The following is a 20,297-nucleotide window of genomic DNA, read 5'->3' on the forward strand; positions in this document are numbered from 1 at the left end:
GATCAGCCAATGTGATTGTCTGGATTTGTTTTCTCATTTTGTCTCTCATAGTTGAGGTCTACCTATGATGCCAATTACAGGCCTCTCTCATCTTTTTAAGTGGGAGAACTTGCACAATTGGTGGCTGACTAAATACTTTTTTGCCCCCCTGTATATACATACACAGTATATGCATATATACATACAGACTGTCTTATTGGAGGACTACTAGTTTAACTTATATAGTACATAACTGAAAGGAAGGGTAGGTGGGTAACACGTAACACTTCTCATTGACCACAGACTGTTTTATGATCACTTACCAATCAGATACATGCCAATCCAATCCCCAGCATCAACTTCTTCTTTAATATCCCAGTAGATAACCAGGTCCTGCGAGTGTCCTATGGCATAATAGGAGCTGCTGACCATCAATGTTGACCGACTATCCGAAGTGACAAGGTCAGTGTCACTGGTAGACCGTGGTATGGTTACTCCTTCATGAGGACTATTCCTGATGTCCATATTATGAAACTGGTCCGGATTGTAGCTGTACCTTAGAGGTTCTTTGCACCGGCGCCTATTTTGAGAGTTCCTCGAAGGAGAAGCCATGGCAGCCAGGCCGAGGAACCTATTTTGGTACAAATTCTGCAAAGAAATGAAAGAAACTGTTAAAATAAAAGAATTATCAGTACAACATGAAAAAGTATAATACAACAAAAGAAATGATAAAATAATTTCATAAAACCTAATTTTATCATTTCAGCGCAATACTCTGTTTCATAATTATCCACCTCTTAGCCTTCCTCTTGACACCTAACACAGCAATGTTCACATTTGTAAAATCAAGAGCCTCATTGATTGAGTATATACAGGCTAGGGCGCAGTAAAGATTGTTTGAAAAGACCTTAGCCTGATAGCATGAATGTGGTTTAGACTTAAAACAACACGTGTTCATTTGATTCAACTTCCATCTAACGCAAAAGAACTGTTTTTTCCTCATATCGTGATATTGGGTAGAGCTATACCATTTTCTAATAGCAATTGAGAATGTTTAAAGGGTACATGTACTTTCACAAACAGTGTTGGGAGACAACCAGTGTTGGGAGTCAATACAAGTTCACTGTACAGCTGTGTACAGCGATGAAGAAGAGGCAGAGGCTGTAAACAATGGAGCAAACTGCGGTTGTCTTCTTGTAGTAAGTAAGCTAGGTTGGGGGTGAGTTCGGGTATAGCTGGTCATACACTGAGTTTTTTTTTTTTGTTCAGCCACTGGGTTCCAAACAAAGTGGATGGTGGAATACCCCTACTGAAACATTGTGTTCTGACAGCTACATCAGAAGAATGGCCAAACTCATTGTAAGTCCATGACTGTTCAAATAACCATTTTTTCACCACTAGTGAGCATTTCTGAAGACACAGAATGTAGAACCTTGAATAGGATGGCTTAAGGCAGCAGAAGACTATAATAGATTTAACTCTTGCCAGTCAAGAACCAGAAATTAAAGCCATAGTGGGCACATGATCACCAGAAATGGGCAAACGGAAGATCAGTAAACTGATGAATGTTGATTTTTTTGCTGCAGCATTTCAGTAGTAATGTTAGAATTTGCAATACATGACTCTTTGGGATGAGGATAAATTGAAGGTTTTCTGCATTCATTTGTGGCCCTCAAATCTGAAAAATGCTATCAAGGATGCATTGACCAAAAATGCTATGAAATGTTTTCTATCAGTGAACCCATGCTGCACAGAATTCAGACTGTTTTGAAGGCAAAGGGTAAATAGGGGTCAGGGGCGGACTGACAACTCATGGGGCCCCCGGGCAATAGGGGATCATGGGGCCCATGTCCTTGCCCAAACTCAAAAAAGCCTATGAAAAAGGTACCAGGGCCATCTCATGGGGCCCCCTACTGACCCCGTGCCCTCGGGCAGTGCCCGAGTTTCCAAATGGTCAGTCCGCCCCTGGTCAGAATACTCCAATCAACAGCCACAGTTTATAAATGAGAAAAAATTTCCAGCATGTTCCTTCCACAGAAGTTGATCAAATTATCAAACTGAGCCCAATCTCCATCCAGAGATCTGCACTATAGTTTCGGTTTTTCTGGGTCTCTCCCTCCTTATTGACTTAGACAGCAGCAGTAGCCATTGGCTCTGGCTACTGTTAATCACACCTGTGAGCCAATGAGGAGAGAGTGGGGGCAGGGCCCAAGCCGCTCTCCATGTATCAATAGACACACAGAGCAGCAGCTCGAATGCGAGCTTGTTTGGGTGCCCCCATAGCAAGCTGCTTGCTATGGCAGCATTAGGCAGGAGGGAGGGGCCAGGAGAACCAGCGGGGGGGCCCAGGAAGGGAAGGTTCAGGGTGGCTCTGTGCAAAACCATTGCACAGAGCAGGTAAGTATGATATGTTTGTTATTTTTAAACAAAAACAAAATCTGTCTTTAATATCACTTTAATATATACAGCTAATACACTGTAAGTAATCTTTAAAGCAAATGATTTTATTAATGTGTGCCAATGTTTAAAAACCCTCTATTTCCAATCTGTACTAATATATGTAAATGGAACAACTGTGTTTTGATCACTAAAAATAAGCATTTTTCCTTCTGTTAATGTCTGGAAGTTCCAGTATACTTGGGAGCACAGAACATTTTTATTTTCATTTTCAGGAAATCATCATGGACCATAATTCACCCCATTATAAGTATAGGTAGAGATCTTATTTCAAAACATTTCAACAGAACAACAAAGCATAAAACAGAACAACAATCACTGCTGGTGCCTAGAAATCATGGAACAGCCCTAATAAATTGTTTTCTTTACCTGGGGCATATTTTTAAATCATTGAATGTGACATTTATCAGTCATTTATTATTATTATACAGTATTTATATAGCACCAAAAGTTTGCTCAGCGCTGTACATTATAGTGGGGGACAGAACATGAGACAATACCAGGGGCGGACTGACCATTTGGAAACTCGGGAACTGCTCGAGGGCCCGGGGTCAGTAGGGGGCCCCATGAGATTCCCCTGGTACCTTTTTCATAGGCTTTTTTGAGTTTGGGCAAGGACACAGGGGTCCCATGATCCCCTATTGCCCGGGGGCCCCATGAGTTGTCAGTCTGCCCCTGGACAATACAGTAACAAAACAGTACACGAAGGGTTCGAGGGCCCTGCTCTTTCGAGCTTACAATCTAGGAGGGAGGGGATAGTGGTACAGGAGGAAGTGGCTGTGGGGGATGGAGTGGTAGGAGGAGTGGAGGAGATTGGCTATTAGGTGAAGGTGGGGTAGGCTTCCCTGAAGAGATGGGTTTTCAGGGTGCGCCCGAAGGTGAGGAGGGTAGGTGACAGTCTGATGGATTGGGGTAGTGAGTTCCAGAGGATGGGGGAAGTCCTGGGGAAGTCCTGCAGTCGGGCGTGTGATTGAATTACTGCAATTGAATCGTAATTTAAAGGATAAGTTCACCTTTGGAACAACCTGTTTTTAAGGTGGAACATGTAACATGTTCCTGTAGCTGTAGCTGTTCCCGTAGCTGCAGCGGCTCCCGCTGCTCCCTTCCTTTGACAGATAGTACGGGGAGAACTTTCCCCTTATTATCTGTCAAATTTGAAAACAGTGTGGCTGTGTGAAGCCCCGCCCACACAGCCACTTCATTCATTTATGGACTTCCGTGAATGAATGAACTGAAAGTCTCCACAGCCTTAGCGACTGTCGGCTTGCAGTTTTCAGTGAACTCCCACAGTGATGTGAAGCGCCGTGGTAGTTCATTCAAGCTTCCTGTCAGAATATCTGCTTACTCGTACATCCCGCACAGCAAGCAGATATTCTGACAGGTCTGCAGGAGACCTCAATGGCATCAGTGATCTACTGATTGCTGGTGCAATGCTCTCCGGGCTACTTTGGACAAAAATAATAAATGCAGATTTTTTTTACCTTCAAAAATGTGCATTTTCTATTTTTGTCCAAAAGGTGAACTTATCCTTTAAAACACTGCAGTATACGGTATGCAAGATACAGCTGCAGTAAATGTGTGTTGAATGTCACATTCACTGCTTTCTAAATATACCCCCTAGAGTTCAAGATTCATTTTTTGCATTTGCATTTGCACCTATCACATTTTGCATTGAGCATAGAGTGAATGAGGTATACCTAGTTCTTCCAAACCCATTCAAAATTATTCAGCACCCAAAACATATACAGACACCCTGACAGTCATTTATTTCTTAGGTACATAAAAGCAAAGGCAAGTGCCCTAACATCAGTGTCCACCTCAGAAATGCCCGCAGCGATAAAAGAAGAAAAGAATTAGCGCAGGGCAGGCATGACTAGGCCCACAGTGGGAAGGAAGAAGTGTAAGGGGTTAATGATAGTATTAGAGTTGGTAAAGGATAGCTGGGGGATCTGGTTGGTAGAGGGAGAGTGTAGGTGGGGTCTTCTGCACCTTAGGGTGGGGTGTCCTGGGGAGGGGCGTCAGTCGGAGCTGGACATAGGATAGAGAGCTTCCCTCCCGCCCTCCCTGTTTGGTGAGTGTTGTGTTCCTCCCGGGGGGGGGGGTTATTTCAGTTCCTGGGCGGTGGTTGGTCTTTGGAGGCGGTTCTTATCTTGGAGGTACAAAATGGTGTGGGACCCATCGTTGGTATGGTGTGCCCGGGAACATTCCCAGTTAACCAAGGTTTAACTGGAAGGTGGTGTTGCTGCACTGCGGACGGTATGGTTGTCTCCGAGCTGGTTGGTTGCGGCTGGAGGCCTAGTGTAATATGGTTGTCCGCAGGTGCATTTCGGATCGTTTTGGGGGTGCCTTCAAAGACCAACGACAACTCTTTATGTTTCTGTTATAAGGAATGGTTGGTGTGTTTAAACTTGATTGGTTAATAAAAGGCCGTGTTGGCCATTTTACTCCAAAATTGGTGTTGTGTTTTCTGTAAGTATAGTAAGTAAAGGGGATTGGTATGGAAGGGTAATGGTGGTGTAGTGGAGTCTGGATGAACCTATCTCGGGTGCACTAGTAATGATAAATGACAACTAATCAATGAAATCTGAACTTGTTTTGTGGGACCTTAAGGGAACTGGCATAACAAGATTGCTTTGAAGAGCAGCTGTTGGCTAGAAAAGGTAAAGGTATGACATACAGTATAAAGACAAAAGGACAGGGCTGTGCATAACAATGAATATATTTTTTTTTAAATTGAATTTGTTCTGACATCCAGAGAATGGTATGACAATGCTGATTAGGCTCTACTTATCACATATAAAAATAGTTTGTAACAATAAGCAAAAAAGGTCTATAATTCTGAACATTACATTTACAGTGTATAAAAAAGAAGTATTGCCAAAGCTTTTTTGGCTATAATTCTCCTGTGGGTCACAGGGGTGTATTTAAGGTCTGTTGTCAGTTGACATCACAGAGCCACTCTAGACTCTGGAAGGATCCTGACCATATTGTCAGGATCCACCCAGCTGCCGAAGCCAGCTGCACCTGCCCCCTTTCCAGCCTGGTGCTCCAGTGAGCACTGTAGGGGATAACCAGAGAACGGTGCTTAACCGCATGCCGCCCAGCCACTGTACATATACGGTGGCAGGGCGGCACTCACAGGCAAAACCATGTTTTAAAACGTGTGTTTTGTAAACAAATAGGGGGCGCGCGTGAGGCGCGCTGCTGCCCTATTTGTCCTGTGGATCACCGCCGCAGATGTCAGTTGCCGAGAAATAATAGTTTCACTTTCTCGATCAGCCTTGTCCCGCCCAGTACACACCCCGCCCCCTAGTAAAACACTCCCCTCACTCCTATAACCTTTCCCTGCAAAATAAAGTTAACCCCTTCCTCCCCAGTGCCATTAGCACAGTGTCAGTTTTTTTTTTTTGCACTGATCACTGTATTAGTGTTTTTGGGGATGTCAGTGACCCCAAGTCAGTTCCCCCCAATGTCAGAATGTCCGCCGCAGTCCCGCCATAATTCGCTGATCGCCACCATTATTAGTATAAAAAAAACCCTAATAATCCCAGTATCTTTCCCGCCATTTGTAAACGCTATAACTTTCACGTAAACCAATTAATTTACACGTATTGGGTTTTTTTTAGCAAAGACATGTCGTAGAATGCATTTTGGCAGAAATTTATGACTAAATTTGATTTTTGCATTTTTCTTTTACTGGACATGTTTTATAGCAAAAAGTCCAAAATATTGTTTTTTTTTCCTCAAAATTGTCAGCCTTTATTTTTTATAGCGCAAAAAATAAAAACCGCACAGGCGATCAAATACCACCGAAAGAAAGCTCAATTTGTGGGGAAAAAAGGATGTAAATTTCATTTATGTACCATATTGCATGACCGCGCAATTGTCCGTTAAACTAGCGCAGTGCTGTATAGCAAAAAAATGGCATAAATTGCAGTATCTATACCATAGTTTGTAGACGCTATAACTTCCACACAAAGCAATCAATATACACTTATTGGGATTTTTTTTACCAAAAACATGGAGCAGAATACATTTTGGCCTAAATTTATAACCAACTTTGAGTTTACTATTTATTTTTTATAGCTGAAAATAAAAAATATTGTTTTTCTTCAAAATTTTTGGCGTTTTTTTGTTTATAGCGTGAAAAATAAAAAGCGCACAGGTGATCAAATTACACCGAAAGAAAGCTCTATTTGTGTGAAAAAAAGGACGTAAATTTCGTTTGGGTGCAGCATTGCATGACCGCGCAATTATCAGTTGAATTAGTGCAGCGCCAAGTAGCAAAAAGAGGCGTGGTCATTAAGGGGGGTAAATCCTCAGGAGCTCAAGTGGTTAACAGTCCCTTCTCTCTGCTCAGAGCTGACTGAGAATTTAGCAATCAGCAGTCCTGTGATCACTCAGTTCTTGGGCTTAGAGTCGGTGTGGGAAAGCTGCAACATCATCACACTGATGCTGCAGCATGGAGGCAAGTATAAAATTTTATTTTTTGAACAACCCCAAACTCCTTTAAGTGGCACTGAGCAGTGTGATTGGTGACTATACAACCCTATAATTCAATTATGATTTTTTTTATTACTAACTAGTCGCTAAAACTACCATTCTAAAAAGGCCAGTGGAATACGGTAAAACTGTCTGTGACACTGGCCTCCGGTATTGTCTTCAGGAATCACGATCCACACTACACTGATGTCCTGATTTATACCTTCACCCTCAGTTACACTGTAGCTGTGATGTAAATGATTTTGACAGTACACCGGATATGGGAAAGAAGCCAGATTTAGTATGCTGTAATTGTAAACTCAGTCTCCACTTCATTAAGTACAACTGTTTAGTACCCCTAGATACCCTTTGCCTTCAAAACAGTCTGAATTCTTTGCAGCATGAGTTCACTGATAGAAAACATTTCATAGCATTTTTGGTCAATGCATCCTTGATAGCATTTTTCAGATTTGAGGGCCACTGTCAGGAGTGGACTCAGCACTGGTGGTGGGACTCACCTGCCATGTGGGCTGCAGTACCAAGGCTGACCAGCGGGTGCTCTCAGTAGCCAGAAGCTCACTCCTGCAATAAGCCAACACCTGGGGCTGATTGCAGGAGGTGTATTTAAGGAATGTCCAGACCTGCAGTCAGGGCCTTGGTGTATGTTTCCCATGAGCCCCTGTACCTTGTATCCTGTGTTCCTGTTCCTCTGCCTATCTGATTTGTTGCCAACTCTGCATTGTTCCTGACCCTGCTGACCGTCTCCTGTTTAACCCTTGGCTTGCCTGACCATCCTTCTGCCTGATCCTCTGTACCGTGCTGCCCGTGAGTTACTGAACCCGGCTTGTGACCCTGACCATTCTCTGCCTTATCCTCTGTACTGCGCTGCCCGTGAGCTACTGAACCCGGCTTGAGACCCTGACTATTCTCTGCCTGCTCCTTCGGTACCCGCACGTTGCTGACCTGGCCTGCCTGACTATGCCTTACGCTACCCAGACGATCCTTCCATCCTGCACGGATCCAGCCGTCCCTGCTCACACCTTCTGCCTCTTCACATCAGGCTTCCTACCTGCATATACCTCTGGCGGATCCCTCTACCACGAGCAGGTGTACTCAGGGGCCGCAACCTGGTTCCTGTCTGCTCCAAGTCCATCCCCACCATCAGGGGCCCTGGTGAATAAGCAGACTGGGACTTAGACTCTGCGCCCTGGGGAATCCTGTCCTGAGGACTGCTAGGGGTACCACCAGACGGTCGTTAACAGAACCATATGGCCGGCCTGACCCTTCCACCTCTCCAGCCCTGACTGCGCTTGTGTTCCTGCACATACTAAGATTAGTGCAGTGTTTCTCAACTCCAGTCCTCATGGACCCCCAACAGGTCATGTTTTCAGGATTTCCATTATTTTGTACAGGTGATTTGATCAGTTTCACTGCCTTAGTAATTACCACAGCTGTTTCATCTGAGGGAAATCCTGAAAACATGACCTGTTGGGGGTCCATGAGGACTGGAGTTGAGAAACACTGGATTAGTGGAAGGTTGGTTTATTTACTGTGCGTTGTATATTTGGGTAGCTAATAATAAATTATATTATTATATCATTCCTGAAGCCTGTCACTTCCCTGTGTCAGTCCACACATTTCTGGTCATACCCGGATCCCTGACAGCCACAAATGAATGCAGAAAACCTTCAATTTATCCTCATCCCAAAGAGTCATGTATTGCAAATTCTAACATTACTACTGAAATGCTGCAGCAAAAAATCAACATTCATCAGTTTACTGATCTTCAGTTTGCCCATTTCTGGTGATCATGTGCCCACTATGGCTTTAATTTCTGGTTCTTGACTGGCAAGAGTTAAATCTATTATAGTCTTCTGCTGCCTTAAGCCATCCTCTTCAAGGTTCTACATTCTGTGTCTTCAGAAATGCTCACTAGTGGTGAAAAAATGGTTATTTGAACAGTCATGGACTTTCTGTCATCTACAATGAGTTTGGCCATTCTTCCCTGACTGCTCTCATTAACAAGATGTTTTTATTCATAGAGCTGCTCTCACTGGATGTCTCTTCCCTCTCAATCTCTGCAAACACTAGGAACTGTAGCACATAGCATTCCCAGGAACTCAGCAATTTCTGAAATGCTACAGCCACTACATTTGGCATCAACAATTATTCAGAAGTGTGACTGAATTTGATCGCAACTGAGTCTAAATTGATCAGAAAGGAACTTATGGCTATTTGATTATTTTGTAAATTTGATTTGATCAAATCACAGATCAATTGGAGAAAAAAAACAAAGCATGTACGGTCACCATTAGACCTTCCCAACTTCCACCCCCAATGATTTCAAATTATGAACAATTCCTCTCCTAGACCAAGGCCCAACAACGGCCCTCCCTTCACACCCACTAGCTACCTGCATCAATCAGCTATTGCTTCCTTGGTTCCTGTGTGGGTTTGGTTTATGTACAGATCGGATGATAAAGAAGCAGGTTTTTTTTCTTAAAGCGAAGTTCCACCCATTTTTTAAAGTGCTTCTATTTACATTGTACCTGTGTTGTAAAGCATGATTTGGATAAACTTTTTTTTCATATTATAAATACCATTGAATCAAGTTTCAGGACTGCAGCTCCGGTCCCGGCCGACCCAGGCGGTGACGTGTTAAGGCGAATCACAAAGTCTCCTGGGATGTCGGGTCCTGTATCCCAGGAGTCTTTTGGGTTCCTAGTGACTGACTATCGTGGTATTTCGAAACAGGAAATGATGCGAATGGAAGGAGTTTGGCACCATTTTACCGGAGTCCTGTGTGGGGAACTTCCGCCATCCCCACCATTGTTATGGCAACCTGTAGTATAGTAGCGCGGAGCAGTGTCAGTACTGCGCAGGCGCGAGATCAAGTGGTGCATGCTGGGATAGCCAGCAGCACCAACTCCAGAAAGTAAAGACTTGCAGGCTTCAGATGCCCACAGCCATCATGGTGCCTGCCTACTTCCGAGGTCCAGGTAAAGTTTAACATATTTAAAAGTAATTACAAGGCTATAACTCGGTCTCCGCCTGAATCACACACCTACTGAGCGACATATCAGACTGGATGTCGCTCCACTTCCTTAAACTGAACCTCTCCAAAACCTAGTTTCTTGTCTTCCCCCCAGCCCGCGTACCATCCCCCATTGACTTCTCCATCACATCCAACAACGCCACCATCAAACGCGCCCCGCAGGCCAGAGTACTTGGTGTCATTCTGGACTCCAACCTATCCTTCCAGCCCCAAGTCCAATCATTAACAAACTCATGCAGACTCCACCTCCGCAACATCGCCAAAATCCGCACGTTCCTAACCCCAGAAACCACTAAACAGCTCATCCACTCCCTCATCATATCACGACTCGACTACTGCAACTCCCTCCTCACTGGCCTGCCTCGCCGCTGGCTATCCCCGCTTCAGTCCATCCTGAATACGGCTGCCAGACTCATTCACCTTTCCAACAGCTCCGTTTACGCCCCCCCCTCTGCCAATCCCTCCACTGGCCTCCACTCAGTGTCCTCCACCCCCCTCTGTCAATCCCTCCACTGGCTTCCGATTGCGCAACGGATCAAATTCAAAATCCTAACACTGACGTACAAAGCCGTCCACCATACTGCCCCGAACTACATCACTGACCTAATATCCAAGTACCGCCCAGCACGCACACTCCGCTCCTCACAAGACCTCCTTCTCTCTAGTTCCCTGGTCTCCTCCTCCCATGCCCGCCTCCAGGACTTCTCCAGGGTGTCACCCATCCTCTGGAACTTCCTGCCCCAACCCATCAGATTATCACCTACTTTCCTCTCCTTTAGGCGCACCCTGAAAACCCATCTCTTCGGGGAAGCCTACCCCACCCCCTGCTAACCTGCCGACCTCCTCCACTCTTCCTACCACTCCATCCCCCACAGCTATCTCCTCCTGTACCACTATCTCCTCCCTCCTAGATTGTAAGCTCCAAAGAGCAGGGCCCTCGATCCCCTCATGTTTTGCATTGTATTGGTATTGTTCTGTCACATGTTCTGTCCCCCTCTGTAATGTACAGCGCTGAGCGAACTATTGGCGCTTTATAAATATTGTATAATAATAATAATAACTAATAACTATATCCAATTGTTAATGTTGACGGAAAGGCAATCCTGGCTCTGCTGTAAAAAAAACTGGAGCTCTGCTTTAATATTCATAAGTGGGTTTATATTGGATTTTGCACAGGAGTGGTGACTGGGGTGTTCTGTGCTCCCCTGGCAAAGCCCATCAAGACGGACCTCAGTAGAATGATCACACCCAAGAACCAGCACAGTGAATAGGCATGATCTAGAAAACGCTCAAGGGATGTGTTTGCCTTCATCTGGCCCCTCCCACACAACAGAATTATGGAACAGACAAGAACCATGACATCATCACTTCACAAAAAAAGTTGCTTTTTCAGAGAGGAGAAGCTGAAGCCAGCCATACATGGATCCTTCCTGCTGGGAGAACACAATAGCACTGTGGGAGGCATTCCCCCATCTCCTTGACTTTTCATGGGAAAATCCAGTGAAATTCAAGCAAAATCGAGTCAACAATGGGCTACTTTAGGCTATATTATTATTATTATTATACAATATTTATAAAGCGCCAATGGTTCGCTCAGCGCTGTACATTACAAAGGGGGACAGAACATGTGACAGAACAATAACAATACAATGCAAAACATGAGGGGATTGAGGGCCCTGCTCTTTCGAGCTTACAATCTAGGAGGGAGGGGATGGTGGTACAGGAGGAGATAGCTGTGGGGGGTGGAGTGGTAGGAAGATTGGAGGAGGTCGGCAAGTTAGCAGGGGGTGGGGTAGGCTTCCCTGAAGAGATGGGTTTTCAGGGTGCGCCTAAAGGAGAGGAGAGTAGGTGATAATCTGATATGTTGGGGCAGGGAGTTCCAGAGGATGGGTGACACCCTGGAGAAATCCTGGAGGTGGGCATGGGAGGAGGAGACCAGGGAACTAGAGAGAAGGAGGTCTTGTGAGGAGCGGAGTGTGCGTGTTGGGTGGTACTTGGATATTAGGTCAGTGATGTAGTTCGGGGAAGTATGGTGGACGGCTTTGTACGTCAGTGTTAGGATTTTGAATTTGATCCGTTGCGCAACCGGAAGCCAGTGGAGGGATTGGCAGAGGGGGGTGGAGGACACTGAGTGGAGGCCAGTGGAGGGATTGGCAGAGGGGGGTGGCGGAGACGGAGCGGTTAGAGAGGTGAATGAGTCTGGCAGCCGTATTCAGGATGGACTGAAGCGGGGATAGCCTGTGGCGAGGCAGGCCAGTGAGGAGGGAGTTGCAGTAGTCGAGTCGTGATATGATGAGGGAGTGGCTATATAGTATGTACTGAATATTGATCAAGGAGGGAAGGTGGAACAAAGGAATGTATTCATTAAACTTCATTTTTAAACTTGAATATAACATAAAATGTTTAGATTCAACAAAAGTTTCATTTTCTTTTAGACACAGCAAGTCTTTCAAAAGCTGTCATTTCAAAAATATATTTTCCTACCCTGCCTGCAATTTCATGTTTATATGGAGTCATTTTAAGGCTATCCATAGCTGTCTACAGAATGTGAACAAACATACATACCATGTGTATACAGTTCTGCCATCACAACAAGAAAAGGTGAACATAATATTTGCAGCTTCAAAAGGAACAGTAAGATATTTGGCTATTACACCATCCTGAAATATGAGGTTTTTCACCTTTGGTATACCTGTGTGCATTACCAATAGGCTTTCATTGTTTTACAGTTGAATATAAAGGACAACAATGGCACCAGGGGGAAAGGAATTGCTGTATATGAAGAAAATAAGCTCTTCAAGTGTGACGGCGCATGCTGCTAATTTACGGCTAAGCATCTGAACAAAGGTCTTTCCCTTAAGAAAATATATTCTGCGCAGAGCACAGCCAGACATGAAGGCCTGATCCACTGTCACATCCCTCAAACTACGTATATCATAGCTGCCTCTCTAGCTAAGGGAATAAACACTCCTGCCTTTCATATTGTCTGCATCTTACAGATAAAGGGCTTAAAATGTGTTTGGTAAATTGCATTTCATAGTCACCAATGAAAACATTTTGGCCCTATGTAAGAGATATATATTGCATCGAAATAATGTTGTAACACTTGAGCTTACTAGAAGGTAAACATTTTGCTGAACCCCCCCCCCAAAAAACATATTTTGTGTGTGTATGTATATATATATATATATATATATACTGCTCAAAAAATTAGAGGAACAATTTGATTTGAAAACACATCAGATCTCAATGGGGAAAATTATCATGCTGGATATATATAATGATATGGACTGGGTAATGTGTTAGGAACGTAATGATGCTCCATCATGTGATGCAAGTGAAAATTATCCACCTATACAGGACTGAATTCAAAAGTTAAAGTGAAAAATGATGCAGCAGGCTAGTCCATTTTGCTGAAATTTCATTGCAGCAACTCAAAATGGTACTAGTAATAGTTTGTATTGCCCCCACGTGCTTGTATGTATGCCTGACAACATTGGGGCATTCTCCTAATGAGACAATGGATGATGTCCTGGGGGATTCCTCCTAGATCTGGACAAGGGCATCACTGAGCTCCTGCACAGTCTGAGGTACAACATGACGGCGGCGGGTGGACCGAAACATGTGAAAAGCACAGGGTGCCAGTAGCAAACCTGCCAATTCTGGTGTTCAATGGCAAATCGAATGCCGGGCAGTGAACACAGGGCCCACTAGAGCACATCGAGCCCTCAGGCCACCCTCATGAAGTTTGTTTCTGATTATTTGGTCAGAGACATTCACACCAGTGGCCTGCTGGAGGTCAGTTTGTAGGGCTCTAGCAGTGCTCATCCTGTTCCTCCTTGCACAAAGGAGCAGATACCGGTCCTGCTGATGGGTTAAAGACCTTCTACGGCCCTGTCCAGCTCTCCTAGAGTAACTGTCTGTCTCCTGAAATCTCTTCCATACTCTTGAGACTGTGCTGGGAGACGCAGCAAAACTTCTGGCAATGGTACGTATTGATTTGCCATCCTGGAGGAGTTGGACTGCCTGTGCAACCTCTGCATACCTCTGCAAGGTATGGCCTCATGCTACCAGTAGTGACACTGACCCTATCCAAATGCCAACCTAGTGCAAAACAGTCAGAAATGATGAGGGAAAAAAATGTCAGTGGCCACCTGTAAAACCATTCCTGTTTTGGGGATCGTCTCATTGTTGCCCATCTAGTGCACTTGTTATTAATTTCATTAACACCAAAGCAGCTGAAACTGATTAACAACCCCCCTCTGCTATACTGATTGGCAGTATATGCTAATCAGAAACCAGAACAAACTGCAACCCCACTCATAAACTGTGCTCAGGTATTTACCAAACCCAACCAAATTAACAGGATATGACCTGGTACACAAGATGGGTCCAACCCACAAGCCAGCATGATTACATTTTTTTATTTTCAGAAAAGTGTTTTATTCATGTTTTGTGGGAAAATAGACATCAATTTTTACACACCTGTGCCCAGAGTTAATCTTTAAACTATATTTATTTCTTAGCTCATAGACCCCTAGAGGATGACTGGGCAGCTAGGCCCATAGCTGTGTATGTGATCTTGAATAGGAAAGCACCTTTAACCACTTGCCGCCCTGCCACTCTAGAAATACGGTGGCAGGGCGGCACTGGCAGGCAAAACCACGTTTTAAAACGCGTGTTTTGTAAACAGATAGGGGGCGCGTGCGAGGCGCGCCGCCGCCCTATCTGTCCCGCCGATCACCGCCGCGGATGTGAGTCGCCGGGTCACAGCCGGTCTTTACCAGCTGTTTCCCGGCGATCAGCGGCAAACAGTGACAGACAGCACAGCTGCAGTAGCTGTGCTGTCTGTCACTTCCCTGACAGCTCGAGGATGAGCTGATCGAGAAAGAAGAGTTTCTCTCTCTCGATCAGCGGTGTCCCATCCAGCACACACCCCCGCCCCCCTAGTAAAACACTCCCCCTCACACAGATAACCCTTCCCTGCAAAATAAAGTTAACCCCTTCCTCCCCAGTGCCATTAGTACAGTGTCAGTGTTTTTTTTTGCACTGATCACTGTATTAGTGTTTTTGGGGATGTCAGTGACCCCAAGTCAATACCCCCAATGTCAGAATGTCCGCCGCAGTCCCGCCATAAGTCGCTGATCGCTGCCATAAGTCACTGATCGTCGCCATTATTAGTATAAAAAAAAAAACTAAAAATCCCAGTATCTTTCCCGCCATTTGTAAACGCTATAACTTTCACGTAAACCAATTAATTTACACGTATTGGGGTTTTTTTTTTAGCAAAGACATGTTGCAGAAAGCATTTTGGCAGAAATTTATGACTAAATTTGATTTTTAATTTTTTTTTTACTGGACATGTTTTATAGCAAAAAGTCCAAAATATTGTTTTTTTTCCTCAAAATTGTCAGCCTTTTTTTTATAGCGCAAAAAATAAAAACCGCACAGGCGATCAAAAACCACCGAAAGAAAGCTCAATTTGTGGGAAAAAAAAGGATGTAAATTTCATTTATGTACCGTATTGCATGACCGCGCAATTGTCCGTTAAACTAGCGCAGCGCTGTATAGCAGAAAAATGGCGTAAATTGCAGTATCTATACCATAGTTTGTAGACGCTATAACTTCCACACAAAGAAATCAATATACACTTATTGGGATTTTTTGGACCAAAAACATGGAGCAGAATACATTTTGGCTTAAATTTATAACCAACTTTGAGTTTACTATTTATTTTTTATAGCTGAAAGTAAAAAATATTGTTTTTCTTCAAAATTTTTGGCATTTTTTTGTTTATAGCGTGAAAAATAAAAAGCGCACAGGTGATCAAATACCACCAAAAGAAAGCTCTATTTATGTGAAAAAAGGACGTAAATTTCGTTTGGATGCAGCATTGCATGACCGCGCAATTATCAGTTGAATTAGTGCAGCGCCGAGTAGCAAAAAGAGGCGTGGTCATTAAGGGGGGTAAATCCTCTGGAGGTCAAGTGGTTAAATAAGCTTTTTTTCTTTTTTTACATTATGTAAAAGGAATCGGGGAGAAGAAGGTCCCCAAAAGAAGAATAGTGAGATTCCACTGCAGAGATGACACTGGCAGGAATCAGTTGAGATATGTCACCACTAAAGGAATCTATGAAGGCCATGGGTGGTCCACCCCACTACACCAAAATATCAGTTTTTGGTTGGATTGACCATTTGTTGATGGCTGTGGTCCCAGAGAAATACTGGTGGAATACGTCCATGCAGTATATTCTTAGATAGTGGTTAGTATTCTTTGACAGGCAGCTCCTCTTCTACATTGTAAAAAAGGCTTGTAATAGTGTCAATGGGAACAAAAGTGGAACAGCTGTCCAGAGCAACCAGTCAGGTATTTTGTTTTTTTTTATAATAAGCAAAAATGTTGTTTGATTGAGGAAACTGGCTTAACTTTTGTTATAGTTTTTTTGGGTCTGATCTTTTTAAACAACAAAACTACATAAGAGACAGAAAATATTGAAAGTAAGGCCCCTGGGCATAGTAGAAACTAGCGTTTTTACCCGCGTTTTTGCAAATACGTGAAAAACTTTCTAAAATGTGCAGTGCACATGTGGTGAAATGAATTCTTAATGGCATCCCAGATGCAGGTAACATACTGCCATGTGTGTTTTTCCATGCGACATAACATAACTTGGCTCAGTGCCAGCATTTGGTATATAGGCTTCTTTTGTGCATTTTTGGAGCCATTTAAATGAATGGTGCCACTCTAAAAACATGCTAAAAAAGTGCCAAAAAAGTGTGAACAGGGCTTTAAAGAAGAAATGTGGGACAGGCAAAAAACACCCATAATTATACCCCCTATGCAAAACACTACATAGGTAATAAATTTGTGTCTGAGAGTCTCGGTCTGCCCACCACTGCAAGTGGGGCTGAATTACAAAACTGCTTCCTGGAGAAACTACAAAAGGATGTTCCAAGACCAGTGGCTGGGGGAAGAGGAGGCATAGCAGCCACTGGTCTTACAAACTGGAAACCAAAGAGAATTACCAATTTGATTTGAAAATGAATAGGCTATTTCAGAGCAACTACTGAGTGAACCAGATGGATGACAAATCCAGTGACGGTAGGAAATCAGCAACAAGGAAGTGTACAGAAGTTTTTGCCAGGAGTTTTGCTTTAAGGTACAAGAAAGATAAGTGTGGTGATGGAATTAATATCCTTTTTAGCAACTAGTGAACAACGTATAATAAAATCTGATAGCACACTGCAAATAGGGTTAATTATAGCAAACATTCCTTCCATTTAAAATCCATAGCAAGGGAGAACTAATAGGATTTTGTAAGGGACCGCCCGGCGGTACCACTAGCACTCCACTGGTCAGACGTCCCCAGCGCACGGAATCTATGCCCCAGAGTACTTGTTCACCAGGGCCCCTGATGGTGGAGATGGACTTGGAGTACCCTGAGACCAGGTCGTGGCTACTGAGTACACCTGTCAGTGGTAGCAGTATTCGCCAGGGGCTCCCACAGGAAAGAGCCTGATATGAGGAGGTCGGGTGACCCCGTTGGGATGGATGGCTGAGCAAGTGCGAGGTCAGACAGGCCGGGTCGGTAACTGTGGGGACGGTGCGGTACAAAGCAGCGGGCAGAGAGTAGTCGGGTCACACGCCAGGTCAGCAACAGAAGGTCAGATCTAATAGGGGGCATCCAGGAGAGACGTCAGGCAAAGCAAGGATCTGGGCAGGAGAATACAACAAGGTCAGGTACAATCCGGGTCAGCAACTCACAATACACAGATTCGCAGATACAGGATACAGGGAAAGCCCAGAAGGCACTGAATGACAGCCCAGGGCCGTTTAAATATCGTGCCCTGCGCTGTCATTGGTGCCAAGCGCGCGGCCGCGGCCTCTACTGCGCATGCACGGACTCGAACGCCGCAGCCGGCCAGGACCTAGTGCCCACGTCCCTGCACAGGGCGGTGCACTGCGCTTGCGCCGGGACCAGCGCCGCGGCGATCCCCGACAGATTTTCTCAGTCTTTCGGTATTCAGATCGTTTAAAACGATAAGAAGCATTTAATATTTTTTTTAAGTTAATGCTATGTGAATCGGAATATTTATCAAATAAAACGTATGTGTTATCCTAATGTTACTGCAAAAGTAGAAATGAATTTCAAAGATGATAGCATGGATTTACAAAATGGGTAGAAGCTGTAATAAATGAGGTAAACTTTTGTTAACTTTGAATACCCAATCATATGTGGAGGAAATGAAAAAAAAACAGATTTTGGCTCGCACATGATTGGTTGATTGAAGTGAACACAGCTTCATTTACTAAGCTCAGTGAACACTCACTTTGCAAAGTAAACAGTCACTATATCTTTAGTAAAGCGACCTATAGACCTAATCTACCAAACTATTCTTAGATAAGTCAACAGTATTTTCTCTGGATAGAGAGGCAGCAGTGGGAGCCATTGGCTTCTGCTGCTGTAAGTCACAACCAGTGAGGAGAGAGAGGGGAATGAACGCACAATATTTAATAGAATCCCAAACAGACAAAGTATGAGCTAACATTGGTTCGAGTGGTCTAGGGTGTGAGGAAGGGTGGATTCGGTGAAGAGAAGGGAGATTGGTGCATATCTAACAAGGTCCACAAAGGTGCATTTTGTCCAAAATGTAATTGAATTAGTGGGGAATGAACGCACAATATTTAATAGAATCCCAAACAGACAGAGTATGAGCTAACATTGGTTAGAGTGGTCTAGGGTGTAAGGAAGGGTGGATTCGGTGAAGAGAAGGGAGGTTAGTTTGGTGCATATCTAACACATCTAACAAGGTCCACAAAGGTGCATTTTGTCCAAAATGTAATTGAATTAGTGGGGCCACTTTAAAATAATAAAAAATGTGAGATACACCCAGCCTCACTTGTCATTTGGTCTTATAAAGTATATTTCTTTTAAGTCTGGGTCTGGTTGAACCCAATATAAACATGAAGTCTTGGAGCTGTAAGGAGAACAAGATATATGAAGATATACGGATGAAATAAACCCGAAAGGAGTAGAGCAATTTATGAAGATACATTTTAATTGTAATAATGTGCCCAAACCATGAAACATGAGCCATGGTCCCAGGATGTTAAGAGATTTCCAAGATGTTAGTGAGGTTTGTTGGATTTGTATCAAAAGTCATAGGCTACAGTCTGAAGAGATTGCTGAAAAAGCAGGGGTATGGTAAAATGAAAGAGTTAGATTTTAAGTAATTTATATAAAGAGGCAAAGAGAAATAACACATTAGGGAGAGTAACATGAAGAGAAGCTTTCTATAATAAGATATCTGTGAATAGGGCAGTATTGTGGTGAACACCAGCGATCTCCAAGACCTCAATATTTTCATTTGATAGGATATGTGCGTTGAGTGGCGCGAACAGAAGAAGAAGTAACAATGGTGATAAAGTACACCTCTAGTGCATCCCCCGATGAACCAGGAAAGGGAAGAACTCAAGCCCATGAAAGCCGATTGTGGCAGATGATGCGTCATGTAACCTATATAATGTTCCAGGTTTGTGCAGCAATATGCTATAGTGCAAACAGAGTTTGAAGTTATAAAAGCTTACTAAAGAAAAACAAGCTCTGCAATGCATTTTAGCAAAGTACTGCAGCGCATGTGCCGTAAGCAACGCACCAGCATGTAACCATTAACCCTTTGGGGACGGGTTTTGGAACGCCAAAAGAATCAATTTTTTTGTTTTTAAAGTTCGTATACTTCAGTTGCTGTAACTAAGCCATTTCATGAAATAATTAGCAAAAAGCTAGATCCATTTGTTGTTTGTTGATAAGAACTAATATTTTGACTCAAACCCAAAAAAAAAAAGAGTTTTAAATTCTTAATCAGATGATACACGCAATTACAAACATGGGACAAATACGTCCCTTGGTCCTCAAAGGGTTAATCGTTAATGCATGCCTTCCTGAGTGAATGAGCCCTAAAAATTAAAAATATTCCTAAAACGTAACTCTTAGCCCAACCCCTAAACATACATTTAAAATGAAGGCTTAACAAATAACCGCACACTAACAGCCTCGCTTCTACCACAACTAACCCTTAAGACTAAGTTCCTCACTCCTGACCCGAACTATAACTTTAGTTTTACCGATACTAAACCTTAACCTAATGACATTACCTACTTCCAACATTTAACCTAACAAAATTATGTTTGCTAAAGTACTGCGTACTACAAATAGGATCCATGGTTATTTTTATGATTTACATACTATTTTCATTTTTCTTTCATCATTTCTTACATATCATTGCTGCTGATCTCCAACCCCTTTGAACCACTTTTTGTCTACAT

General features: G+C 43.5%; 1 protein-coding gene across 2 annotated transcripts in view; it reads right to left on the bottom strand.

The window, feature by feature from the left end:
- HECW1 (HECT, C2 and WW domain containing E3 ubiquitin protein ligase 1) overlaps positions 1-20,297 on the bottom strand; it is a 550,087-nt gene that overhangs the window by 328,566 nt on the left and 201,224 nt on the right. For both annotated transcript variants that reach the window (XM_089691201.1, XM_089691202.1), the window contains one exon: positions 303-627. In XM_089691201.1, coding sequence (XP_089547327.1) covers positions 303-627 — 325 coding nt within the window. The remainder of the gene's footprint in view (positions 1-302; positions 628-20,297) is intronic.

The sequence above is a fragment of the Staurois parvus genome, unplaced genomic scaffold (genome assembly GCF_062004578.1).
Source record: "Staurois parvus isolate SC_StPar_1 unplaced genomic scaffold, SC_StPar_1.0 ptg000554l, whole genome shotgun sequence".
NCBI lineage: Eukaryota > Metazoa > Chordata > Amphibia > Anura > Ranidae > Staurois > Staurois parvus.